This window comes from Caenorhabditis briggsae (genome assembly GCF_000004555.2).
Source record: "Caenorhabditis briggsae complete genome, chrIII, whole genome shotgun sequence".
Classification (NCBI taxonomy): Eukaryota; Metazoa; Nematoda; class Chromadorea; order Rhabditida; family Rhabditidae; genus Caenorhabditis; species Caenorhabditis briggsae.
The window spans coordinates 1,235,021-1,261,793 of NC_013490.2; the positions used below are offsets into that span (position 1 = coordinate 1,235,021).

At 35.4% G+C, this 26,773-nt stretch overlaps 7 protein-coding genes across 7 annotated transcripts; 2 read left to right on the forward strand and 5 right to left on the reverse strand.

Annotated features, from left to right (window-relative positions):
* Window positions 1–5,003: 5,003 nt before the first annotated feature.
* CBG15722 lies at window positions 5,004–9,294 on the forward strand (the record flags this gene model as incomplete). The annotated part of the gene is made up of 7 exons (XM_045243377.1): window positions 5,004–5,167; window positions 6,721–6,900; window positions 7,341–7,562; window positions 8,376–8,634; window positions 8,685–8,759; window positions 8,807–8,868; window positions 9,189–9,294. The coding sequence occupies 7 exons, from the start codon at window positions 5,004–5,006 to the stop codon at window positions 9,292–9,294; spliced, it is 1,068 nt and encodes a 355-aa protein (XP_045095775.1).
* A 1,265-nt stretch (window positions 9,295–10,559) lies between these two features.
* Window positions 10,560–12,870, reverse strand: Cbr-sec-20 (the record flags this gene model as incomplete). The annotated part of the gene is made up of 6 exons (XM_045243378.1): window positions 10,560–10,904; window positions 10,955–11,191; window positions 12,136–12,279; window positions 12,348–12,430; window positions 12,485–12,602; window positions 12,646–12,870. The coding sequence occupies 6 exons, from the start codon at window positions 12,868–12,870 to the stop codon at window positions 10,560–10,562; spliced, it is 1,152 nt and encodes a 383-aa protein (XP_045095776.1).
* Window positions 12,871–13,077: 207 nt separating this feature from the next.
* CBG15725 lies at window positions 13,078–13,828 on the reverse strand (the record flags this gene model as incomplete). The annotated part of the gene is made up of 2 exons (XM_002640791.1): window positions 13,078–13,176; window positions 13,733–13,828. 2 exons carry the CDS (start codon window positions 13,826–13,828, stop codon window positions 13,078–13,080), a joined length of 195 nt encoding a protein of 64 aa, XP_002640837.1.
* A 464-nt stretch (window positions 13,829–14,292) lies between these two features.
* Window positions 14,293–15,241, reverse strand: Cbr-ubc-20 (the record flags this gene model as incomplete). Its single annotated transcript, XM_002640792.1, has 5 exons — window positions 14,293–14,469; window positions 14,537–14,663; window positions 14,713–14,795; window positions 14,981–15,076; window positions 15,122–15,241. The coding sequence occupies 5 exons, from the start codon at window positions 15,239–15,241 to the stop codon at window positions 14,293–14,295; spliced, it is 603 nt and encodes a 200-aa protein (XP_002640838.1).
* A 1,559-nt stretch (window positions 15,242–16,800) lies between these two features.
* On the forward strand, window positions 16,801–17,899 carry Cbr-mxl-2 (the record flags this gene model as incomplete). Its single annotated transcript, XM_002640793.1, has 3 exons — window positions 16,801–16,992; window positions 17,045–17,130; window positions 17,560–17,899. The coding sequence occupies 3 exons, from the start codon at window positions 16,801–16,803 to the stop codon at window positions 17,897–17,899; spliced, it is 618 nt and encodes a 205-aa protein (XP_002640839.1).
* An 81-nt stretch (window positions 17,900–17,980) lies between these two features.
* Window positions 17,981–19,203, reverse strand: CBG15728 (the record flags this gene model as incomplete). Its single annotated transcript, XM_045243379.1, has 4 exons — window positions 17,981–18,103; window positions 18,156–18,470; window positions 18,936–19,076; window positions 19,123–19,203. The coding sequence occupies 4 exons, from the start codon at window positions 19,201–19,203 to the stop codon at window positions 17,981–17,983; spliced, it is 660 nt and encodes a 219-aa protein (XP_045095777.1).
* A 5,235-nt stretch (window positions 19,204–24,438) lies between these two features.
* On the reverse strand, window positions 24,439–26,630 carry CBG25810 (the record flags this gene model as incomplete). The annotated part of the gene is made up of 3 exons (XM_045243380.1): window positions 24,439–24,564; window positions 25,527–25,664; window positions 26,511–26,630. The coding sequence occupies 3 exons, from the start codon at window positions 26,628–26,630 to the stop codon at window positions 24,439–24,441; spliced, it is 384 nt and encodes a 127-aa protein (XP_045099743.1).
* Window positions 26,631–26,773: the final 143 nt, after the last annotated feature.

Below are 26,773 nucleotides of genomic sequence, written 5' to 3' on the forward strand. Positions count from 1 at the left end.
AACGAGACGCAAAGAAAGAGATGGAGCGTTGGCTTGCTTGCTATTTAGCAGACCAATGCTCTCGTTTCTCTGCGTCTCTTTGGGTCTGCTAGCTATTTAGCAGACCCATTTAAGCGTGCAATCTTAAATTGCATGCATAAGCGTTGGCCTGCTAAATAGCTAGCAGGCCAATTCTGTCTCGCTTCTCTGCGTCTCTTTGGGTCTGCTAAATAGCTAGCAGGCCAATGCCGCAACATTAGCAGACCAACGAGACGCAGAGAATGAGATGGAGCGTTGGCTTGCTAGCTATTTAGCAGACCAATGATCTCGTTTCTCTGCGTCTCTTTGGGTCTGCTAGCTATTTAGCAGACCAATTTAAAGCAATCTTAAAACGCTGCTATCTCCAAAACTACGGTAGCTAGAAAAAGTTGTCAACTACAAAAATGTGTAAACTTTTACGCTCTACAATTTTGATAAAATTTCGCTAGCTTTTCAGGTTTTTGAGATAGAGCGCGTTTTCCTCAGGTTTGGATGTCGTAAAAGCTGGCGCCAACTTCAAAAGCGCATATCTTAAAAACTACGGTAGCTAGGAAAATATTGTCAACTACAAAAATATAGCTCTAGCTTTGTTTTATGTATTTTCCTGTTTCAAAAAGGTCCGGGAAGCTTTTAGCTGGATTTTCAGAGCCATCTGACACTTGACACTAAAAACTAAACTAAACTAAAAAAACTAGAGAGAGCATAAGAACAAACCCCCTTAGCTATAAAAAATTTATGCTCTTTTTCTTCTGCTCTTCTTTGTGGTTCTCCATTCTCTTTTTTATTTTCTTATCTCTTTTTTTTCTGAAAAAAAGTGTTTTTTGGCATTTTGTACGTCATAAAAACGAAAAAACGCCGGGATGGGAACAAAGTGGTGGTGTTCCTCGTTTAACACGAAATTTGAGATTTTTAAACCGGTCCAGTACATATTTTTAAAGAAAAATTGAGCTAAAATTTTCGATCCAAAAAAAATTTTTTTTCAAAATGTTTTTTTCCTGAATAACATAGTTTTATGTACATTTTCAGTCTTCGATGTCTTATTTCAAAAAAAAAAAAGAGATCCATACATTTAAATTCAATTTTTACCGCCTTCTTTTATTCTTCCAGTTTTTTCTATCTCTCTTTTTTCACCTTAAAATTCAATTTAAGACATTTACGGAGAACGAATGTCTGTTTTTTTTAGTTTTTTGTATATTTTTTGGTCCGAAAACATATGAAATTGGGTTCAAAACATTTTGTATATGTTTTTGTATTTATTTTTTGGGACACAAAACATTTATGGAATTCTGTAGTTTTTTATTCCAAAAAATTGTATTTTTTCATTTAAAAATATCCCCAAAATTCAAATTTTAATTAAAAATGAAAGAGATTCTGAATTTGTGAATTTGTGAATTTGTGAATTTGTGAATTTCTGAATTTGTGAATTTGTGAATTTGTGAATTTCTGAATTTCTGAATTTCTGAATTTCTGAATTTGTGAATTTGTGAATTTGTGAATTTGTGAATTTGTGAATTTGTGAATTTCTGAATTTCTGAATTTCTGAATTTCTGAATTTCTGAATTTCTGAATTTCTGATATTCTGAATTTCTGAATTTCTGAATTTCTGAATTTTTGAATTTTTGAATTTCGGAATTTCTGAATTTCTGAATTTTTGAATTTCCGAATTTCTGAATTTTTGAATTTCTGAATTTTTGAATTTCTGAATTTCTGAATTTCTGAATTTCTGAATTTGTGAATTTGTGAATTTGTGAATTTCTGAATTTGTGAATTTCTGAATTTCTGAATTTCTGAATTTCTGAATTTCTGAATTTCTGAATTTCTGAATTTCTGAATTTCTGAATTTCTGAATTTCTGAATTTCTGAATTTCTGATATTCTGAATTTCTGAATTTCTGAATTTCTGAATTTCTGAATTTCTGAATTTCTGAATTTTTGAATTTCTGAATTTTTGAAATTTAGATGTTCTGAATTTTTGAAATTTAGATGTTCTGAATTTTTGAAATTTAGATGTTCTGAATTTCTGAAAACTCAACATTTTGGAAAATCTGAAATTTCTAAAAATCCAAAAATTTTGGAACAATCTGAAATTTCTGAAAACCCATAAATTTTGGAAAATCTGAAAATTCAAAAATTCCGTACAAATTTCAAATTTTCATTTTTTAAAAATTTGAAATTTTCAGAAGAAACTTTTGTAGTTTTTTCTAGATTTTCATGAAACACTTATACATCGGTCCCAAATTTTCTTTTTTTTTCCATTTTTCCCCAAGAATGTACAAAAAAAGAGAAAATTGGAAACACAAAAATGATTCTCCCGAAGCATTGTTCCACTTTGTTTTATTTATTCAACTGTTTCGTCAAAAAAAGGGGGCGAAAACCAAAAAGAGCCCTGAGGCGGCTATAGGCTCGGAGCATGAATCCACGCATTTCGTCCACACAAAAAATCTTCCCAAATTTTTGGTAATGATCTAGAAGAATTTTTTCCTCTATTTACTTTTCGCTTTTTTCCACTTTTTTGGTTTTGAATTTTTTTTTAAATTAAAATTTTTCATTTTTTTTCCTCAAAAATCTGAGCTCTGATATTTCATAGAACGGCCAAAAAACTATAGACATCTAGCCCGAAACCTAAAACTAAGAAAATTTCGTCTCAAAAAAGTTGTTTGTCAAAAAAAAAAGAAGAAACAAAGCAAAAAAGCAAATAAGTGAACATTGAAGTTCGAATTTTCGAATTTCAAAAAGTTTTGAAACCGTTTCTGATCTACTTTTATGAAATTTTGTAGGCTTAAAATGTTGCCTTTATAGATCACTGAAGTTCAATCTTTTCCGTTTTCACTAAATTTATTCATAACTATTCCCGTTTTTAGTTTTTTAGGCATGAAACTTTGAATTTTGAAATTTTTAATTTATTTTATCGAATTTCCCTTTTAAAATCCTTCAAAATGAGATTAATTTCATATTTCTAGGTGCTCTTTGAAGAAAGTTATGAGGAAAACAAAAAAACCAAGATTTTTTTGAGTTAGCAATAATAAAACAGCTATATCTTGAAAACCCGTAAAGTTTGCAATTTTTTGTTAACTATAAAAATGTGTAACTTAAAATTTTACATATTTTACTAGTTGACAACTTTTTTCTAGCTATCGTAGTTTTTGAGATATGCGCCTTTAAAGTTTGCATGCATAAGCGGGGGTCTGCTAAATAGCTAGCAGGCCAATGCCGCAACATTAGCAGACCAACGAGACGCAAAGAAAGAGATGGAGCGTTGGCTTGCTAGCTATTTTGCAGACCAATGATCTCGTTTCTCTGCGTCTCTTTGGGTCTGCTAGCTATTTAGCAGACCCATTTAAAGCAATCTTAAAACGCTGCTATCTCAAAAACTACGGTAGCTAGAAAAAAGTTGTCAACTACAAAAATTTTACGCTTCACATTTTTAAAAAAAAAAATTTTACGCTTCACATTTTTTTTAAAAAAAATTTTACGCTTCACATTTTTGTAGTTAACAAAAAATTGCTAGCTTTCCAGGTTTTTGAGATAGAGCGCGTTTTCTCTAGGTGCCTAATTTAGATATCTAAAAGCTGACTTCAAAAGCGCATATCTCAAAAACTACCGTAGCTAAATAAAAGTTGTCCACTACGAAAATGTAGCTCTAGTTTTGTTTCACATTTCTCAAGTATTTTCCAAACTCTGGAAAGCGTTCAATTGACCTATAGCTTGGCTAGTTTTGAAGCAAAACGAAAAAATTCATAATTTTTGAAATTCTTCGTCTGCTAATTATTATTTCCACAATGTTGAACATGATAATAAGATATATACATGATTTTGCATGTGTGTAATTCTTGTTCATCATCCTTCTTTCTCAATCAAATATTGGACTTCTGTTTCTATCTTTCCTTCTCTCTCATTTTCAATACTTTTCCTGAAGAGAGAAAAGAAAGAAAATTTCATTTTATCTCCTTGGGATATCCCCCTCTCACCAGGAAGAGCTGAGAAAATGTACTTTGCCTCAAGGGCAAAATTAGATGATGTCTTTATTCTGAAGACCACCGTGTGTTACAAAACTATATACTTTTTGATTTAGGTTTGAAAAAAAAAGAAATTTGGAAAAAACATTTTTTTCGAATTTTCGAATTTTTTGGAAATTCAAATTTTTAAAAATTTTTACCGACATCAAATTCAAAAAAGCCAATTTTCAGGAAAAATTCTAGCTGAAAATCTAGCCGAACAGTAAAAATAGAAGTTAGGTATAGTAGCTATTTTTCAGCTTTAAAAATATTTAGATTCCATTTTTTCAAATTTCCTCTTTTTCAGATTATCCAATCTTGTGATATTTGTCTTCTTCTCTGACGTAGAATGTTTTTTCTAGCTCCCGAAAAGTTTCATTTTGTAGATTCATCACACTTTTTTATTCAGAAGACGTCCCACGTCTTCTGAAGAAGCACTTTTTTAATCTTCACTCGAAATCTTTTTTTTGTCTTCTGGACTCTCAAAATGTTTTGTTTTCACTTCTCTTCTCTGTTTTCTACTTGTTCTAGTTAGGCTTTAAATTTGGGAAGAAAATTCTGGAAAATCTGAAAAAAAAATTTTTTGAAAAAATGTTTTTTTTCGTAAGATTGTATTTTTATAAAAAGTTTAGAAATCATCCGATTGCGATAAAAATTGATATCACGATTTGAAATGCCATAAAAAACACTAAGTTGGAACAAAATTCAAAAAATTTAAAAATTAAAAAAAATTTTTTCAATTTTTAGAAATTCCAGTTTTTTTTTCTTTTAATCTGTTTGTCCAGATATCCACTTCTACATCTTCTTTTTCTTCTTCTTCTTCTTCATTCTCTCCAGACCCATCATCTCCCCCATTTTTCCTCCCGTATGCAAGCACATAAAAATTTCTCGAAAAATCATTAAAAAACTAAAAACTTTCTTCCCCCATGTGTCCATCTGTAAATCCCGATTTCCAGATGTCCACTTGATCCCAGAAAGAGCACAAAAAGCCATGGACTCGAGTTCTCTATGCCTTCCGGAATCACAGCTTCGACTGTCTGGATCAACGCTGGAATCATTTTTGTATACTGTACTCTTCCCGCCAATTTGTCTTTTTGGTGTCGTTGGAAATGCGTTGACCATTTTGGTGCTGGTTAATAATGATTTTATGTCCAGGTGAGCAGTTTTGAAAGAAAAAAAAGTAAATCATTTGAAAAGGAATATGAAGAAAACGGAGAATTTGAATACCTATACTCTACCTATCAAATGATTTTTGACCATTTTCAAGAGCCTGTATCTCAGCTTTCAAGTTTCCGATTTCTTTGAAAATTTCAGAATATACAAAGCAAGAATAGAACTTTACTTTTTTAGTTGACATCTTTTTCTAGCTACCGTAGTTTTTGAGCTATGCGCCTTTAAAGTTGGCGCGCCTCCCCCACTGGTGGGCGGCGACCAGTGGGGGAGCAGGTCCACTTTAAAGGCGCATATCTCAAAAAGTGCACTAGCTAGACAAGTTGAGCAACCTATGAAAATGTGAGAAATTTGATTTTGAACATTTTAGTAGTTGACATCTTTTTTCTAGATACCGTAGTTTTTGAGATTTTTGCCTTTAAAGTTGGCTGACCGGTGGCAGAGAAGGGTTGCGATAGTTGGTCAACTTTAAAGGCGCGTAATTCAAAAACTCAAAGAGCTATCAAAAAATTTACAATTAAAGAAATAGAGAAAACTAAACTTTTGTACTGATTAGCCAGACTAGAAAGTCTGTTGATCCCTTTCGCCACGTAGAGGCTCAGTACATGAAAGGGAAACAAGGTTTATTTGACCAATGGGATCACCTCCTAAAACCCATAGGGGGTGGAGGGAGGGGTCCTCCACCCCCCACAAAAAAAACAACAAGAAGTCAGCCGAAAAACCCCTCTTTTCGGAGACCATTGTCGGTTAATTTTCAAAAGTACCTTCTCCCTGCTAAGCAGCCATAAGCATACACTTTTCATTGTTGTCTCAATTTTTTAAATCTTTGATAAAATCTCTTGCTACTGGGGGACGTTCAGTGATAAAACACCTAGCCATGAACCCCGAAACATGGCGACCCTGAGGGCCTTTTAGTACTTTTTTCGCAACGGACCAATCGACAGAAAAAAGCAAAAGAGACAACAAAAGAGCAGCGTAATGCAAAGAGCTTCTTACCAGTGAGAAGGTGCCCTTGAAAATTATCCAACAATAAAAATTTAAAGAGGCGGATTTCACAGAGAACTGATTTTCTTTTTCCAATACGTGGAATTTTTGAAACGAGTACAGGAGGAGGGGGCTAGACCTAATATTGATTGATTTAATCAGTTGCCTGGGGCAGTTACCCTCCAACCCCTTCTAAAGGTTCCCTCTAACCACGCAACGACACTCCGCTATCCCGCTCGGCGCGCGCACAATTTGAATTTAGTTTTTGAGTTTGTGACTGAGAGCTCAACTCAAGCTCGTGTTTTTAGAGACTCCGAAAGGAAATTTAAGTTTAATTAGCTAATTTCTAGACTTTAACTCTTGTTTGTTTCTTTTTAGCCTTGTTTCTCCCTTAATAAATCGTTATTGTCACATTTCTTGTTGATTTTCTTCTATTTTATCACAGGAACCTGATACCCCGGACATACCGCGGGCAATTAATTATTTATTACGTACAGGCTGCCAATTAAAATTCTCCAAATTCGAAAAGCAGCCCAAAATCTAAAAAATTCCAGAGCCAACATCTTCCTAACGTGTCTGGCAGTTTGTGATGTCTCATTTCTCATCCTTATCATTCCTCACTCATTGGCGAATTTCGATCGATTTGCTTTTAATTACACATTTCGTTATTTGTATCTTCCATCGAAAATGCACTTGATTGCATTCGCTAATTGGACGTCGGCGGTGGCGATATGGTAAGTTCGAAAATTTTCAAAATTATCCGATCCTGATAAAAATTGATATCACGAGCTGAAACATCTTAAAACCCACTATTCTAAAAAAATCTGAAAAATTGAATTTTTGAAAAAAAATTTTTTTTCAAATTTTTGGATTTTTTTTTCTAAAAATTTAAAAATCATCCGATTATCATAAAAATTGATATCACGATCTGAAATGTCATGAAAAGCACTATTCTGAAAAGAAATTTCATAAAACCAAAATTTCCAAAAACAAAATTTTGAAATTTCAGGATTTTTTTTTCGAAAATTTTCAAAATTTGAAAAAAATTTTTTTTTCAAATTTCCAATTTTTAAATTTTTTTTGAGGTTAGTTATTCTTATGCCATTTCAGATCATGAAATCAATTTTTATCAGAATCGGACAATTTTGAAATTTACGAATTTTTTCCACTTCAGGCTCGTCGTGGGCGTCTGTTTCGAGCGTGTCGCTGGCGTTCGCTCGCCTCTCCATCGTCTGACCACTCCGTCACGTGGCAAACTGACAACAGGACTGATAAGTCTGCTGACTTGTTGTGCAGCACTCACTTTCTACAACCATGTCAGCCATCATTGCTTTATAAAGTCGTTTTGTAACGCCTCGCAAATTATGGCCGTCTGTTTGGATGTCAATTTGGATGTGTGAGTTCATGAATATTGAATTTTCGAATTTGCACCGTTTCAAGCTCCAAAATGAGACTAAACACGACTAGGCTCGGCCCACCTTGAGTTTTAGTCAGAGACGCAGAGGGTCTCGCTTCTCTAGCGCTCTAACCCCTCAAAGTGGGCGGAGCCTAGTCGTGTTGGGGCTTATTTTGAAGCTCATGAAATTTCTAATTGGTCACAGTTTATTTCGAACAAATAACCTAAAAGTTTACCGAGTTATGGTCGATTTAATAAAAAAAACAAAAACATTTATGTTTAGCTGAAAAATTACTATTTTCCGAAAATCGATCATAACTCGGTTAATTTTTAAGTTATTCATGCAGAACTGACTGTAACCGGTTTGAAATTTTACAAGCTTCAAAATGAGCCCCAACACGACTAGGCTTCGCAAACTTTGAGTTTTGGTCAGAGACGCAGAGGGTCTCGCTTCTCTAGCGCTCTAGCCTCAAGCTTTGAGGCTCAACGTAGGAGGGGCCTAAACGTGTGTAGGCTCATTTTGAAGTTTGTAGCATTTGAAACTTAAAATTATGATTCCAAATGAGCTCCAACACGACTAGGCTCCGCCCACTTTACAGGGTTAGAGCGACAGAGAAGCGAGACACACTGCGTCTCTAGCCAAAACTCAAAGTGGGCGGAGTCTAGTCGTGTTTGAGCTCATTTTGAAGCTTGTAACATTTGAAACATAAAAATGTAATTTTGAAAAAATTTAAGTCCAAAATTAAAAAGATATGGGTACTTTTCTGTTTGGGGATTTTCCAAAAATTGATCATAACTCGCTTAATTTTGCAGCTGGCCCAACAACCGTACCAACATCTCCCCGCCGGCTCTTCGTACCTATGTAGCCGCGACGCGTGCCGCCAACGCGGCTCTCGTCGTCTTCCTTCCCATGATTCTGCTCGTTGTACTAAACATGATGCTCTTGTATTATGTCAAAAAACGCTCATTCTTCATGTACGCCTCCCTGGGTCGAGTTTCAGCCAGAATGCGAAAATCTGGTGACGTGGCACTTCCATTCGTTGGCACTCTATTCAGAAGGCACTCTGATCAGGTGAGCACCATTAGGGTATTGTAGATTTAGGTTTTGAGTAATACGTTCAGATTCTACAGCAAAGAACCGAACATCGCGTGGCCGTTACCGTATGCGCAGTTGTTACCTCTTTTACTATCACTCAGGTTTGGCGGGAAATTCAAAATTTTTTGAATTGCAAAAAATATTTTAGGCCCCATCTGCAGTGGTTCTAACTGTCAATTCGTTATTGAAAGAGAGGCTGGATGCTCATTGGTAGGTCAAATTTTCAAATTTATCTGATACTGATAAAAATTGATATCACGATCTGAAATAGCATAAAAATCACTATTCTGAAAAAAATTCTAAAAAACTGAAATCTTGAAAATTTTTTTTTCAAAAATCTTTATGAAAATTTTTCAAATCATCCGATTCTGATAAAAATTGATATCACGATCTAAAATGTCATAAATATCACTATTCTAGCTAAAAAATTTGAAAAATCTAAATTTTGAAAAAAAAATTTTTTTCAAAATTTTGGAATTTTCAAAAATCAATTTCCAGGTACCATATGACTACCATAACCTCATTTTTAGTCGTCATTGGCAAAAGTTTGAATTTCGTCGTCTTCTGTCTATCGTCTTCAAGTTTCCGACGTCGTCTAGCCAACACTTTGAGATCCAAATATGGCTCCAGGGATGAAAAGTGGGTCAAAAACTCAAAAAAAAAATTTCCAACATTTTCAAAACCATCCGATTCCGAAAAAATTTGATATCACGGTCTGAAATTGCATAAAATCACTATTTGGAAGAAAAAATTCGAAAAACTGAAAATTTGAAAAAAAAATTTTTCAATTTTTGGAACTTTTTTTCGATAAATCAATATTTTCCAGACGCTCGCACTCGATTAACACCACCTATACTCGCTGTGATAGTCGTGATTCGAGGATTCTATCGCAGAAAAAATCGTTTCAAAGTATCTAATCCTTAATTATCCAAATTTTCACTTTCCTCTTATAATGGGTAATTGATCTCTATTCCCTTAATAATAAATACAGAGAAGTTGATTTTCATTTCGAATAATAAATATTTAATAAAGCAATAAATTATTACTTCAATTAAAATTTAAATTATCATTTTGCCTGTCCCACAGACACCTTCAGCTTATGACGCAGCTCGGCATCTTTCGCCAACTGAAGTGGACTCTTCTTTTCGTTATTATTGAGCCCGATGTCGGCTCCGCGGTGAGCCAGAAGAAGTGCCACGTCAGCGCGATTCTCATCACACGCCAGATGTCTGAAATTTTGAAAATTAATGACCTAAAAATCATTTTTCTACGTTATTTTTAGCCAGAGTTATGAAGGAAGGAACAAAGTTGGTCTGCTAATTATTATATTTTCTTCGAAAATTTCAAAATCATCCGATTCTGATAAAAATTGACATCACGATCTGAATTGGCATAAAAATCATTATTCTAAGAAAGAATTCAGAAAAATCGAAAAATTGGAAAAAATTCTTTTTTCAAATTTTTCGAAAACATTTCAAAATTCTCCGATCCGCATAAAAATTGATATTACGACCTGAAACGGCTTAAAAATCACTATTTTGCAAAAAAAAACCCAAAAATCGAAAATTTGAAAAAAAGTTTTTTTTGAAGTTTTGGATTCTTTTTGGAAAATTTCCAAAATATCCGTTTCTGGTAAAAATTGATTTCACGGCCTGAAATAGCATGAAAAGCACTATTCTAGAAAAAAATTCGAAAAAATCGAAAATTTGGAAAAAATTTTTTTTTCAAAATTTTGATTTTTTTTTCGAAAATTTTCAAAATCGCCCGATTTTGGTAAAAATTGATACCACGATCTGAAATGATATAAAAATCACCATGGTGAAAAACAATCTATAATTAGCAGACCCAAAACCATAACTTTTTCTGAAATCAACCAAGAAATGTGAAATTAGGCTCATTATTCAGAATATTTGAACCACTAACAGTGCAGTGTTCCCTTCGCTATCCTGCCTGTCCAAACTACACTTTCCACTGCCAATCAGCGCTCTAACAATCACATCATTGCCCCGAGAAGACGCTCGATGGAGCGCAGTTGCTCCAAACTTATCAGGCAAGTTTACGGCCTCCGGAGCAGCCTCAATGAGCAATTTTGCAATTTCCACATGGTTTTTACTGCAAGCATAATGAAGACTACTCTGACGATTCGAGTTGGTATGGGCCGCATTGACATTTGAGAGGCCTAGGAGGTACCGTACGACTTCCACACGTCCAGCAGAGCTGGCAATCATCAGAGGGGTCCAACCGAGCTGAAAATTCATAGAAATTGCCACGTGGTTTTTCTTCAGAATCCTCCTACATCATCTTCCTTGTCAGCCATCTCAGAATCATTGAGAATTGCAAACTGTAGAAGTGGCAAACTGCCTCCGACCGCCGCGAAGTGTACTGTAGATCTTCCAGAATCGTCTTTAAAGCCTACGAGATTCGGATGACGTGTCAGAAGACGTTTCGCTTCGTCATCTTTTGTTTCACGGAGAAGTCCCGCGAGCTCATGGACCAGCTCTACCATTGACTTTTCTGAAGGCGTGGACGTCATCTGGAAATTTCTGAAAATGAATTTTCGAAAAATCTGAGAGTGTTCTTTTAAAAGTATAGGAAAAAAGCAAATTTTACAGCGAAGAAAACAAAAAATGGCATAAAACCCAGAAAAATCTTTATAAATAAATATTTAATTAATTAATTAATTTTATACACACGAAAATGGAAAGCCCGAAAATTCCGAAATTCCAGATATCACCAAATCTTAAACCAGGAGAATATGCGCTTCTGAAGAATGTAGTAAACGACGCCGAAATAGAAGAGGAAGAAGAAGACCAGCAGGATTTTTTCAGTGAATTCTCGTTGTTCGTATTTCGATAGGAGCTTGTTGCCAGTCTGAAAACACGAAAAATGAGCTAAAAATCAATATTCTACGTGGATTTTGAGCCAAGTTATGAAGGGAAATAAGATTTGGGTCTGCTAATGTTGCAGAGAGACGCAGAGAAAGAGAGGGAGCGGTGGCCTGCTATTTATTCAAACATTAGCAGACCCATTCTCTCGTTTCTCTGCGTCTCGTTGGTCTGCTAATGTTTAGCGCAGGGTGCGCAAGGGTCTGCTAGCTATTTAGCAGACCCACGTGACGCAGAGTAACAGAGGGCACGCATGGGTCTGCTAATGCTCGCCGCAGAGAGCGCTAATTATTAGCAGACCACTTCTCTTGTTTCACAGCGCCTCGTTGGCCTGCTAATGTTGCCGCGTTGGCCTGCTAAATATTTAGCAGGCCTACGAGACGCAGAGAAGCAAGAGAATGGGTCTGCTAATGTTTGGCGCACGGGCGCATTGGCCTGCTAAATAGCTAGCAGACCAAGACCTACTAATGTTCATAATGGCCTACTAATGTTCAGCGCTCAACATTAGCAGACCCAAATCATCATATTTCCCTCATAACTCGGCTCAAAATCCACGTAGAATCTTGATTTTTGAGCATTTTTCGAGACCTACCATTATATGCCCTTTCTGATTATCATATTCCGCTTGTGTCTGCCCTAAAACCGAAGAGGAGTGTACCAGCGAGCTCATCGCTTGCTCTCCACTATCGACTTGCTGTGACATCCGCGCGACGAGGTCTTGAAGACGTGTGGCTCTCTGAATATCGGAATTTTGAGCTGAATCTCCTATGAATGTTGGGATTTCAAGCTAAATCGACGATCTACCTCTTCATGACTGGTTATTTTGATATTTCCCGTCGCCATCTTCCCATCGCGCGTCATCAACAACGATCGTCGCTCATCGGCGGCTACAAACTACACTTTCTTTAAATGAAAACTGAAATTTGCCACGTGGCGCGAACCTATATCTTTGCCAACGTCGTCTGCGCCCTCTTTCAGCTTTTTCTGAAGATGTACCATCTGTTTTTCGTGGCTCAACACGTGGATTTCAATGATTTTTCGATCGCTAAGCGAGGGAATCTGAAGAAAAATCGTTTTTTCTGGAAATTTCTATAAGTTTTACTTCTTTCGCCAACGTCTTCAGATGCGAAATTTTCGTCTGCATCGTTCGCAGAAGACGTTGCGCCTCCTTGACGTCGTTTTTCAGCTGTTTCGAGTCGTTCGATGAGTTTCCAATTTTCACAGCTTCCACTTTCTCCTTCGTTATCCCATATAACCGGTTGAGCTCGAGATGCGAGCTCTCGGCTTCCTCGATTTTCAGACGTGGATTTTTCAGCGTTTCAACCATCTGAATTCGCTTTTTTTTTGAAAAATCTTTAAAACATCAGTGAAGATAAATAATTTCAACCGGAAACCACCTAATTTCTTTTAAAATTGTAAAAAATTAAATTCAAATATATTATTTTTAAGAGTATTTTAAAGCCAATCAAAGAACAAAACAGGAGAAACAAATAGAACTAGAGTTACTACAAACTACAACAAGATGTGGAAAATGCTAGACATTGAAACCGGCTGCTCGCATGCACGCTTTGTGAGCCTCGATCAGTTTTCCGCAGTGCTCCTCTCCATTTTCAATGATACACACATCGCGAACCTGAAAAAAAGGTTGAAAAGTAGAAGAAATTTGGGTCTGCTTTGAAGAAATTTGGGTCTGCTAAATAATTAGCAGGCCAATTTCTCGAAAAAACGGTGAAAATTGCGAAAAAATGAGCTAAAAATCAAGATTCTACGTGGATCTTGAGCCAAGTTATGAGGGGATATGATTTGGGTCTGCTAGTGTTGCAGAGAGACGCAGAGAACGAAAGAGTGGGTCTGCTAGCTATTTAGCAGGCCACGAGACGCTGAGAAGCGAGACAGTTGGCTTGCTAATGTTTTTTTACTCTCTCGTTTCTCTGCGTCTCGTAGGCCTGGGAAATAGTTAGAAGACCCATTCACTCGCTTCTCTTCGTCTCTGCAACATTAGCAGACCCAAATTTTATTTCCCTCATAACTTGGCTCAAAACCTACGTAGAATCTGGATTTTCAGCTCATTTCTTCGCATTTTTTCAGACCTAGTGCCTGCTTAATAATTAGCAGACCCATTCCCTTCTCTGTGGGTCTGCTAAATAATTAGCAGAACAATTTTGCTTATTTTTCGTCTAAAAACCCACTCTTTTCGTTTCGGGACACGCACAGCACGGCTTCAACTTCTTCTCTTGCTGTTGTGGAGCATCTGATGACGTCTTCTGCTCCTGTGGTGACGGCATTTTATAGTCTAAATAATTATTGGTTTTTCTGGGTTCAAGTGAAGCAATTTATTTCTAAGACCCGTTCAGAACGAGATGAAGAAGATATTCAAAAACGAAATTCGTCAGACCATATAGAGAAAAACAATGGATGAGAAACACCGTCATTGTATTTCGTTGAAAAATATGAAAAAAGAAGAAGAGTATCGTCGAAAGCGAAAAAAAAAATATAAAGAATACATAAACGGGAGAGGTGAATTACGACTGATTTCTTGGGACGACGGTAACATTGTGATTTACCAGTTGATTGGTTGGAAGAAGAAGAAAAGGGATTAGCTGAAATGGATAATTTGTTAAGGCTGAACATAGAAGACCATTGAGAAGGGGTTTTTTTAGTTTTGGGGTGGGGAAAATCGGACACATTTTGGGCTTTAAAGGAACTTTTAGAATCACGGAAACGAAGCGAATAAATTAGGGAGAACGAATTAAGAGAAAATGTAGACGGTGGCACGGTTGAGATCCCAGTTGTTGCAGCTGAGCACGCTGATCGCCTCCTCCTCACGAACTCCCATGTCCTTGAGCTTGTCGACACGAGCCTGGTAGTCGGCGTTGACTGGCAAGGTGCCTTTTGCGAATTTCAGAGTCCAGTATTCAGCGGTGGCCTGGAAAGAAAGAAAAATTACAGGGATTTCAAATAGATGATTTTCTAAAAAATCAAAATGAGTACACCTTGAAAACCTGTGGCTTATCCATATACTGCTTAGCCACGACAGCGTCCTGTGGATCTTTTGGCTCGGCGGTGCACATCAACGCCTGAATGGAGAGTAGAACAGTGCGAAGGGTCAAGGAGGCAGCCCTAAAGAATTCAGAATTCATTAATGTATCTGGAAAAACAGTGGAACTACCATTGATCCTTGAGGATGTCGAGACAGATCACACCGGTCTGAGAGCTCACGTTTGGATGCCATATTTTCGTGGCGAACTTGACCTGGAAGATGGGAAAGGATTAGCAGACCGAAATAGGTTTTAGAGTAGTATAATTTAGGCTATGAGCAGGACCAAAAGGTTAATTAGCAGATAAAACGCCTGAAAATTGGCCTAAGAAACCCAGTTTCGGAGTTTTATTGACCAAATTTAAATGCACTTGTCTGATAGCTGCCCTATGATACTAACCGACGGTGGCGAGAAAGGATACTGATCCGGAATCTTGATGTCCAAATCGAACATTCCACCGGCGTATGGAGTATCTGGTGGTCCTCGGATGTGTCCCTAAAACAGAAAATTTGAAATTAAAGCTTTCTAGGGCTTTTTTACCTTGATCTCGGTGAGATTCTCATTCAAAATCTCGATCATTATTCCGGTTTCGCTGATCTCCGAGTTGGTAACGACCTCTTTACATTCTCGTTGCAGCCGGTTAAATGCGATGTTCGACATTTTTGTTTTCTTTTTTTCTGAAAAGATAGCGATAAAATCAGAGAGAAATGGCGGAAATCGAGAAAGTTCCGGAAAAATCGATAGCCAAGGTGAAAACTGGGGAAATTTGACAGGAAAAGAGCCGGAAATTATAGAATCGATGTCAGCGACATGAGAAAACGTATTTTCAGCTCTGAAAATCAAAGAAATCGCTTGTAAAATTCAAATTTGTCACCTAACAATCATCATTTCTCAATTTCGCAATTGCAACCTATTTTTCGCGAGCTCCATACTCAAGATAGGTTTTAAAACGCCCTCTTCCCCCTAGAGACCTAGTTTTTCAGCCATTTCAGCCTTATAAACCAGGAAAAAAGTGAAAAAAACACCATTCAAAAGGAAGAGGAATCTGACTCACGAGGCGGCAAGAACCGCCGTCACTAAACAACGCGCGGCGGGATAGCGGAGCATCGTTGTCACTCAATTTTGCGGAGAAGAAACCGGGTCTAACGCGTGATCAGGCACCCCCTAGTCATCGATTTTCGGATTGATCTGTACTCTTGATCGCTATATAAACCTTTTCATAATTGCATCATAGTCTTTAAATCTAGTTCTAGTCATGTTTTTAAGTATCGGAAAATGCGCAGTGAGAAATGAGGGAGAGACGCAGAGAAAAGTGGTCTGCTAATGGGGTTATTCATGATTTGTTTTTTAAATACAAAAAAAATACGAAAAAATACATGAAATACATTTTTTCGCATGCATTAATTTTTTTTGTTTAAAAAATACAAGAAAATACATTTTTTATGTCATGAATATTGTCGAATTAAAAAAAAGTGACACCTGAGAATTTGAAAAATTTTGCTTTTTTTTGAACTACGAAAAAGTGCGGCAAAAACGTAATATTTCAGAATTTCGGCTTGTTCGAGCTACTTTCGTGTTTAATTTTAGTTTTTTGCTTAAAAATAGATTCTAGAGATGCTAGCGATCATTTTCCTATTTTGCTTGTCTGAGAAAAAAAAGGTTAGAGAGTATTTTTTGCAGTCTGAATACGGTAGCGATATCGAAGCGGAGAGCCTAAATAGCACATATTAAGTGGAGACGCAGACACTATTTCTCTGCGTCTCACCCTTTTTTTTCTCAGACAAGCATAATACCAAGAAATCAAAATTTTGTTCAGAAAATCCCACTAAATTCCCATAAATAAATTTGTTATCTACAGTGTCCGTTTTCGCTCCGCCCCCTCGTAAATCGACACGAGCGCCGTCTCCGAGATTTTCAGGTGTCACTTTTTTTAATCCGACAATAAATAACCCCATAATTATTTAGCGCTCTCGCTTTCTCTGCGTCTCATGGGTCTGCTAATGTTTGAAACAATAGCAGACCCATTCTCCAAGTGTATTTTTGGCCTGCTAAATATCTATCAGGCCAACGCTCTCTTTCTCCATTGGCCTGCTAGGTATTTAGCAGACCCAAATTTCTTCAAAATTCACTTAGAAAAGTTAAAACAGCTCTTTTTCAGCGTTTTTTCTTCAAATTTTCGACTTTTTAAACCTATTTTATCAATTTTTCGCTCTTTCCAGATGTCGCGCACCACAAGATCAGCGGCGGCGAGCTCCTCCACCCAAAAAGAGGACTCAAACATGGAGATGATGTCTCCAGAAGGCTCCTCAAGCTCTCCATCAGCCCCCAACACCCCGGCCAACCCATTCAGCACAGATCGAAAAAAGGCGACGCATTTGAGATGTGAACGGCAGCGGCGGGAGGCTATTAATGTGAGAATTCTAGAAAAAAAAAACTGAATTTTAGGCAGAAAATTGATTTCAGAGTGGCTACAACGAGTTGAAGGATCTGATTCCGCAGACGACGACGTCGTTGGGATGTAAAACGACGAATGCGGCGATTTTGTTCAGGTAAGAATTGGGAAAATCGAGTGAAAACGCGAGCAAGTGGTCTGCTAAATATTTAGCAGGCCAATCAGAGACGCAGAGAAGCGAGAAAAGTGGTCTGCTAATGTTTCGCGCCGAGGGTGCATTGACCTGCTAATTATTTAGCAAACCCATTGGCCTGCTAATGTTGTCTCGTGCTATTGAGAGACGCAGAGAAAGAGCGCATTGGTCTGCTAATGTTTGACGCAGAGAGAAACATTTAATAGCAAACCATTTCTCTCGCTTCTCTGCGTCTCGTTGGCCTGCTAATTATTTAGCAGGCCAACACTCTCTCACCCTGCGTCTCTATGCAACATTAGCAGACCCAAATCATTTCCCCTCATAACTTGGCTCAAAATCCACGTAGAATCTTGATTTTTAGCTCATTTTCTTGCATTTTTCGCCATTTTTCAGAGCCTGCGACTTCATGGGCCAACTAAAAACCGACATCTCCGACGCCGACAAACAGCTACAAATACTAAACGCCCAGGCGTCGGCTTTGGAGATGATTGCTTCGGAATACGAACAAATGGCGTCGTCGGTTCCCGACTCTGGCCAATCCACGATTCAAGTGAAGATGTTGCAACTCTTATTGGACGATTGTTTCTCTACATTCTCAAATCAAGTCGATTTTACCACATATGCCACTATTACACGGACCCTTTTGTCTTGGGTGGAGAGTTTGGCGCCAAACGCGGAACCATTCAAATCCACGGCTGGCAAAATGGTCACCATGCCTTTTACATCGCCATAACTTCTTCTTTTTTTTTTGAAAATTTGAATTATAATAAAATTTATGTACATAGTTTTATAATAAAATTTATGTACATAGTTTTTAGGAAATCTCTGTAATCATTGAGAAGCCGGGAAGCCAGTAGAGTTGGGCGTAGTATTTGGGAAAAAGCTCGTCGTCGGACCAGGCTTTGATGATTTCAGAGGTGTGGATTATGATGGGGATCTGGAATAAGTTTTTTTTTGAATTTTTTTTTGAACAAAAAAATTCAACTTACAAATTTCGGAATCGGGTGAGCATCCACCCAAATCTCAGTATCAAAAACCACAAGCAGCGGGCGGCTCAAAGACTTCCTTGTCTTTTTTAATTGCACTTTGCATTGTTTTAAATTTTCCAGAATTTGCGGAACGTCACATCTAACGTCTTCCTCTGAATTCACGTCTTCTAAAGTCACCAGAAGACGGTTTTGCACGTCTTCTGAAAGATTCTGATCCACGTGGATTTGTTGAGAGCCACTGGACGTTTTTAGGGAGGCTAGCTTAATAGAAGTACAGTATTTGGGATGGCCGTGGAGATAGGAACCTGGAAGTTTCTGGAAATTATTGAAAAAAGAAAAACCACTGACCAATTGAAAATGGGGAAATTGCAATTAAATTAGATCTGAACTTTTTTAATTCCACCAAAAATTTTTCGTCAGAAACCACGACTGTATAGCGGGTGGACCACCAGAAAGAGCTCAGTGGGCCATATTTGGTGTTTAGGAAGCCTACAAGTTCTCGGAGATTTGATGTGGTTCTGAAAAATAGAAAATTTTCAAAATGGTGCAATCCTGATTAAAAAAGGTATCACGATCTGAAATGGCATGAAAAAGACTATTTCCGAAAAATCAAAATTTTGAAAAAAATTTTTTCAATTTTTTGGAATTTTTTTTTGGAAAATTTCAAAATCATATAATCCTGATAAAAATCAATATCACGACCTGAAATGGCATAGAAATCAATGTTCTAAAAAAATTTTTAAAAAAATAAGTTGAAAAACTTTATTTTTTCGAAAAAACCAACTTTTTGATTTCCTCGAAATTTCCTTTAAACTCAAAATCCACTTTTTCTCCTGGCATTGCTACTAATTCTGGAATCTCCTCAGCCGTTGAAACATTCAATTTCATACCCGGTATAGTGGTATAGTCGAATGGTTTTGGCTGAAAATGAAAATTTCAGCTAAAAAAAAATGTTTGGGTGCCAAACCTTCGGTAGACGATTCCAAATTGCTAAAAAGGCGAGAAATCCGGCGAAATTTAGGACAAAGTATAGAATAACCAGTAGCATTTTCTATTTATTGATTTTTAGCAGAAGGCAATTTTCTTATCTTTTTTTCTGACCATAAATATTTATGATTTGGTCATATATGATAAGAAAAATTGTAGTTTGTTGGGAAATTTGAGAAAACTAGAGGAATCTAGAAAAATCCGAAAATTCCGAAAAATGTTTTTTTGAAAATCCTAAAATTTCAAAAAATAGATTTTTTTAATTTTCAATTTTTTGGGATTTTTTTTCAGAATAGTGATTTTCAAGCAATTTCAAATCGTGTCATCAATTTTTATCAGAATTGGACCATTTTGAGAAATGTTTCGAAAAAAAATCCGGAAATAAATTTTTTTTTCAAATTTTCGATTTTTTGAAAAATTTCTCGAATCTCGATTTTCAGGGCATTTCAGATCGTGATATCAATTTTTATCAGGATTGGACCATTTTGAAAAATGTTTCGAAAAAAATCCTGAGATTTTCCAAAAAAAAATTTTTTTTCAAATTTTAGATTTTTTTGAAATTTTCTTTCAGAATATAGATTTTTTTTTCAGATCGTGATATCAATTTTCATCAGAATTAGATCATTTTGAAAATTTTCTATTTTTCAGAACCACATCAAATCTCCGAGACCTTTTAGACTTCCTAAACACCAAATATGGCCCACTGAGCTCTTTCTGGTGGTCCACCCGCTATACAGTCGTGGTTTCTGACGAAAAATTTTTGGTGGAATTAAAAAAGTTCAGATCTAATTTAATTGCAATTTCCCCATTTCCAAAAAATGTTCCTTTAATTTTCGACCTCTCTGATGACGTCTAAAACATTACTGGATCGTAGTCCAAAACATGCCACCTCATCGCCGCCATGTCCTCTCGTCTCTAAATTCAATAAAAATCGAAGACCCTATTCAAAATTATGTGCTCTTTTTTACGAAAAAAAAGGGAGAAGAAGAGAAATTGAGGAAGTCAAGTGGTCGATTCTTCATTTTTCTTCATTTTTTCATCCATTTAGTTCGGGTGGTCAAAGATTTCCGTTTCTGATTTGTTCTGGTAAAATCTTACTATAAGTCATCGAAATTGGAATTTTTGATCTACTAACAATAAAAAATCGGTTCTTAAGAATCTTCTCGATTATAGCTTTACAGTCTCAAGGGAGCTACTGATAGCATTGCTTGTTTGTTTTCCATTTTCTAGATATTTGGTCCAGTTGATGCTTATTATATTTTTTATCATTTTGTAGCTCTTCTCAAGCTCTACAGTTTGCAGTTTGAATTTTTTAAAAATTCCGTTTTTGAAAGAAGTTATTATTCTTCTAAATTGACTAATCGAAACAACTGACCTCACAACTTGTCCTCGAGGTGATACTATGTTTAACCTACTAGTATCTACAACGTGATTACTGTATGCTTATCATGTTTTATATCATTTTGTAGATCTTTTTTGATTCTACAATTTGCAATGTGAATTTTTGAAAAATATTAATATTGAAGAATGTTATGGTCTTTCTAATCTAGCTGACTGTTCGAAACAACTGACCTCCAGGGAAACTATGCGATCCTCAATAAGATTTTATTGATTTTCCCTCTTTTTCGGAAAAATATTGTCATGTTATATATCATTTTGTAGCTCTTTTTGCCTTCTACAATATGTATTTTTAGTTTTTTTTAAATTCTGATTTTGAAAAAACTTATGTTACTTCTCATCTTACTGACCTTACACCAACTCCTCGCGCTGATCCTTATTTTTGTCTTTAGTTTGACCGGTTTATATTAGTAATGAATAGTTTAATGTTTATTATGCTTTATTATATTTTGTAGTTCTTTTCAAGTTCTACAAACCACAATTTAAACTTTGGCGAAATTCCAAGTTTGAAGGAAGTTATGAGTAATACAAACTGGATATAATATTTCAGAAAATTTTAGAAAATATGTTAATACTGTAGTTTAGATCAAGCTTGAATAAAAACAAACATAGCTAACTTTTACATCACTTTGTAGCTCTTTTTGAGCTCTACCTTTTCCAAATTTGATTTTTTGAAAATGTCAATTCTGAGTAGAACTATGAGCAATTGAAAATTTTGATTGCTAACTAATCCCTGCCATTTCTCCTAGACAGCTACTACGTAATGGTCCATCGGGATCTAAAAGAATTTTTTTCAATAACAAAAATTTCATATTCTGATTATAATGAGCTCATTTTGATTGTGTTATGCTCAATTTGGTAAAAGATCTTTTTCAAAAGATTCTTTTTTCTGAAAAAAATCGAAAAAATTAACTTTTCTGAATTTCCAAAACGCGCCAACGGCACGCCAGCCATATTTAAAAATGTATAGTTTAATCCAGGAAATGTGTCCTTTTCCCCCAAAAATGTTTTTCTCGCTCGACAATAAAAAATCATTGATGTGGAAATTGAAAAAAAAATTTTAAGGAATTCAAAATTCTGAAGACGTCGAGTCTGAAGAAGTGTTGAAAAAAGAGACACTATGAGGGTGAAAAATAGAACCAAAAGTCAATTCGGAAGAAAATTGTTGAACCTTTTTTAAACAATTTTTTTGGAATTTGAAAGTTTTTAATATTTCTGAAAATTTTCGAAAAATGAAAAAAAATACTTTTCCCTGAAAATCGCGAAAATCAAAACTCCTGAAACCACCTTCAAGATTATTCAATTTGACTGAAAATTTCAGAGAATATTAAACTTAATAAGAACTTCATTTTTGTAGTAGACAACGTTTTTCTGGCTACCGTAGTTATTGAGGTATGCGCCTTTAATGTTGACCCGCCTCCCGTCAGGCGCGCGCCAGTGAATGAGAAGGCGCATATCTCAAAAACTACGCTAGCTAGAAAAACGTGATCAACTACAAAAATGCAGCTCTTGTAGTGTTTAGTATTGCCTGACATTTTCAGACAAATCTTTACAAATTAAAAACTTGAAATTTTTGTCCAAAAAAAAAAACGAAAACAATTTTTTCCAATTTTTCCGATTTTCAACCATTTTTTTTTTAAAATTGCTCAGCATCATAAAAGAAATCATAAGACATCTTCCTCCTACTCATTTTTTTCGAGTAGAGTAAACATTTTTTTTTTGAAAAATTCAATTTTTTCTCGTTTTTTTTTCAACGGAGCACAAATCGAGTGTGTGGATGGGGAGCACTTTCTAATCAGAAGAAGTGCTCACTTCTTCAGAAAAAAGAAGAAGACGATTTTGGATTCTCCTACTACTACAATTCTTCATTTTCTTCGAATTCTTCACATTTTTTTGTTTGAGATTCTAGAAAGTTTGATTTTTCGAAAATTTAAAAAATTTTGAGAATTTAGAACTCTACTCTATCTAGTAATAAGATTCTGAACAATTTTAAAAATTCAAAAAAAAAGTATTATGAAAATTTTTGAAATTCCAGGAAATCCTGATTTGGCTCTACTACCGGATTTCCGGGAACAAAAAAGAGGAACACCCAATACACAGAAAAATTAATAAAAAGAAAAAAAAAATGATTTCCAGACTTCCTTATTGATATCTTCTTCTTTTTTCTAGAAGAAAAAGATTCTAGCATATTCTGAAATTTTCTAGAAAATTCGGAATTTCGTGAATTTTTCGACGAATTCCTAGATGTTCTATAATTTCGAAAATTTGAGATTTTTGAAATTTTTTGAAATCCTGGATTTTTCGGAACTTTCTTTTTTTCCATATTTTGCTCCTTTTTAAATTTTTTTAAATATTTTTCTGATTTTTGACTACTGACGTCCTTAAAAATTTCTCTAAAACCTCAAAAACCTTTTTCCTCCTCTTCTTCTTTTCACGTCTTCTACTTCTTCTTCTTTGTCTTCTTGAAGTCCATTTGATCTTGATTTACGACCTGAGTTAGAGTTTTTGGGGAAAAAGATGAAACAAAAAATTTCGAAAAAAAATTTTTTTTTCGGAATTTTTTGTTCTTCCTGTTCTTCCTTTGATGGGAACGATGTTCTGGAATTTTAGATTTTTTAAATTATTTTTGTTACTATGACTCACAATTTTTTGGAAAAACGCATTTTCCAGGAAAAGGACTTATACAATTTTTTTTTATGGACCATAATTCTTTTTGAGAAAATTGGACAAAAATTTTTGGCCCTTTTTTGAAGTTAAAAATTTTGGGATTTTCGAATTTTCCTAAAATTCGAATTTTTTTTTGAAATTCCAATCATTTGAATTTAAAAACTTTCCAGATTTTCCCGATTTTCAGTTTTTGAATTTCCAAATTTCCCAAAAATTTAAAGTTTCGAGGTTCTGGAATTTTTTAATTTTTCCGAATTTCTAACTTTTCTTGAATATCAATTTTCTATGTTTTCCAGGGTTTCAGAATTGTTTTTGGAACTTTTGGACTTTTTTTTTTGATATTTCTGGAATTTTCTAATTTTTTAGATTTTCCAAACTTTCGAAATTTCCAATTTTTTGAATTCTGGACTATTTTAGTTACTATTTTAGTTGTCCTGGATTTTCCAAAGTTTCAGATTTTCCCACTTTCAGATTTTACCAAAAAAGCCTGAAATTTCAGAAACCTGATTCTCTTTTCTGGATTTCTTGTACTTTCTCCTCGTTTTCCAAAATTTTGAGTTTCTCAATTTTCTAAACTTTTTGAAGATCTGGAATTTCGATTTTCAGAATTTCCAATTTCTCGAAAATACCTAGTTTTCAATTTTTCTGAATTGATAATCCTGGATTTAACGACTTTTTTGATTTTTCTGATTTTCCAGAATCATTACCATTACTAATAACATTCACCAGATTCTGTATGTGCGTATGTATGTAGCACACCTTATCACCCATTCAAAGGTAACCGATCAAGCTGAAACCTGGACAGATAGATCAGAATTGTGTCTTAGTTGATGCCCGAACTTTTGGTTTTTCGAAATTTTGATTTGGAAGTCTTCTGGAGACGTTCCTTGGTTTCACCTGTCAGTAAAGGGTGGATGGTGGAGGGCAACCGGAGGCCAGGAGGTTTAGCTCCGAAGTGGCCTAAACCGACTGGTTCTTTAAAAAATAAAAGTTTCAAATTCAGATTTTCAGGATTTCAGAATTTTCTGGAATTGAAAAATCTAGTCATTTTCAGCGTGTAGTGTAGACCAACCAAATCTGTCATCGCCCAAAAAAAAAAACAAAAGAAATTTATTTTTTGTTGTGTTCCAACAGAGAGTCAGAGCATTTTTTTTTCGGGGGGGGGGGGGGGGGGGGGGGAGTGGAGGTCCTCTGAAAGGAGGAGAAGGGATATGAACAATTTGTATGGTGTCTAGTAGTGAATACACAGATACACAAACACAATGAGAAGACACATACAAGGAGCTCTTTCTTTTCTCTCAGATTCACTTATTTCGTTCGCCTCCTCCTCTATCTTGTGTTCGATTAGCTTGGGGACCTCGATTTCGTTAATTTTTGGGGCTATTTTTATACTCTTTATTTTGAAATTCATAAATTCAAACTCCAAAATTTGAGTCCAGCATTCTAAGACTTTTAAAATAAGTGTAAACATGCCAAGGAACTTTCTAGCCTGACAAATCTCAGGGTTCCCTCTTTCAAAGCGGTATATCTCAAAAACCAAGAATTCTAGAAAAAAGTTGTTAACTACAAAAATGTAGAGCCTTTAATTTTACACTAGTTTCTTTTTTCAAAATTAGGCTAGCTTTAAAACTAACCGAGTTACAGCCCTTGTTCCAAGCAAGGAGACGCAGAGAAGCGAGAGCGTTCTCGTTTCTCTGCGTCTCCCTCTTCTCCCTCTTTAAGGGGCTATATCTCGCGAACCGTTAGAGCTAGAGAAAAAGTTTCTGGAGAAAAAGTGTTTAGAATTGAATTTCACATCTAGAAGTATAAAGTTTTAAAAAATTTCAAAAAAATTGTTTTAAATTTTTTTCAGAGTTTTGGAAAAATAGATTTTTCGACACAGTATATTTTATTTTACAGGTGTAAAAATGACATTTTGTCTTACTCACTGCTTCAAGGCACTTTCTAACTCTATTTGTTCCCTAGCAGAGACGCAGACAGCGAGAATCACTCGTTTCTCTGCGTCTCCCACTCCCCTCTCTCTCGCCTCGCACCGTAACAGCGCGCGCTAACTTTAAAGGTGCATATCTCAAAAACTAGAAACGCTAGAAAAAAGCTGTTAACTACAAAAACGTAGAACTTTAAATTTCACACAACTTTATTGTTTGAAAATTTTGCTAGCTTAAAAACTAGCTGAGTTACAGGCTAGGTTAGAGGCGCAGAGCGCTCTCGTTTCTCTGCGTCTCTTTGAGGGGTGATATCTCCCGAACCGTTTGAGCTAGAAAAACGGTTCCAATTGGAAAAATGTTGAAAATTTTATGCTCTGCTGAATGAACTTACTATTAGTTGCCATGTTTTTCTCTTATTTTTATTTACACTAGTATCTATATGTGTCATCATAATCAGAATAGGCCCTCCTATTTTCTCATTTTTTTGGCCGGAAAATGAGTGTCTAGAGAATGAACGGATATCCCCCATCTGAAATCTGATTATTAGATTTTTTGTTATGTCTTCTCTCATTCATTTTTTTTCTCTTCCGCTTTTTTCTTCTTTTTTCGACCCAAAAATTCTGAAAATCAATTTTTTCAAATTTTCAAATTTTCAAAACTTTCTAGTTGCTGTCTGATCCGATTAGAAAGAGGGGTCTTGACATTTTCTTCCATCTGCTTTGTTTTTCGGTTTTTTAAAGAAAAATTTATTAAAAAGAGAAATTTCCGGAAAACCCAAAAGAGCTAGAAAAAAGTTGTAGTTACTCCTCCCTTTGCAAACGATGAGTTGCAGAGCGCTCCCGTTTTTCTGTGTGGCCACTTTAAAGGCGCATATCTCAAACAATAGGAAAGCTAGAAAAAAGTGGAAAACCACAAAAATGTAAAGCATAAAATTTTCCATATTTTCCTTTTTTCAAAATTCATCTAGCTTTAAAACTAACCGAGTTACACCCCTTTTTCGGAAAGAGAGACGCGAAGAAGCGAGAGTGCTCTCGTTTCTCTGCGTCTCCTCCATTACCTCTAGTTAGAGGGTTATATCTCAGGAACTGTTAGAGCTAGAAGAAATATTCTAAGAAAATTTGAACTCTGTTCTCTGTATGCTTCAAAATGAATATGAACGCCCTAAGTATAAGAAATTTCATTTAAAAGAGACTACCTTCCTTTAAAGGCGCATACCTCTAAAACTAAGAAAGCTAGAAAAAAGTTGTAAACTACAAAAATGTGTAAAATTTTATTATCTTAATTTTATTTGTTAACATTATTTTCCTAGCTTTTACAATTTTTAAGATATGACGCCTAGAAGAAGAAATACCATTTTTTCACAAATTCAGCTAACCCCTTTGGAAAATCTTTGGAAAATCCAGGAAATGTCTGATCCCAATTCTTGAGCCTTATTTTTGGAGTTTGATCTTTGTTCATTTTGTATGAGCGTCATTCGGAAAACTCCAAAATTCATTTTTTGAATGAATCACTAAAATTTTTCTGTTATTTTTGATCCATTTCTATCCGTTTTGGCTCCGCCCACTTTTTCCAGTTATCCAGATCATTTTATTTTTTGCTTTGTCATTTTGTACCTCATCTTATATATAGTACTTATGT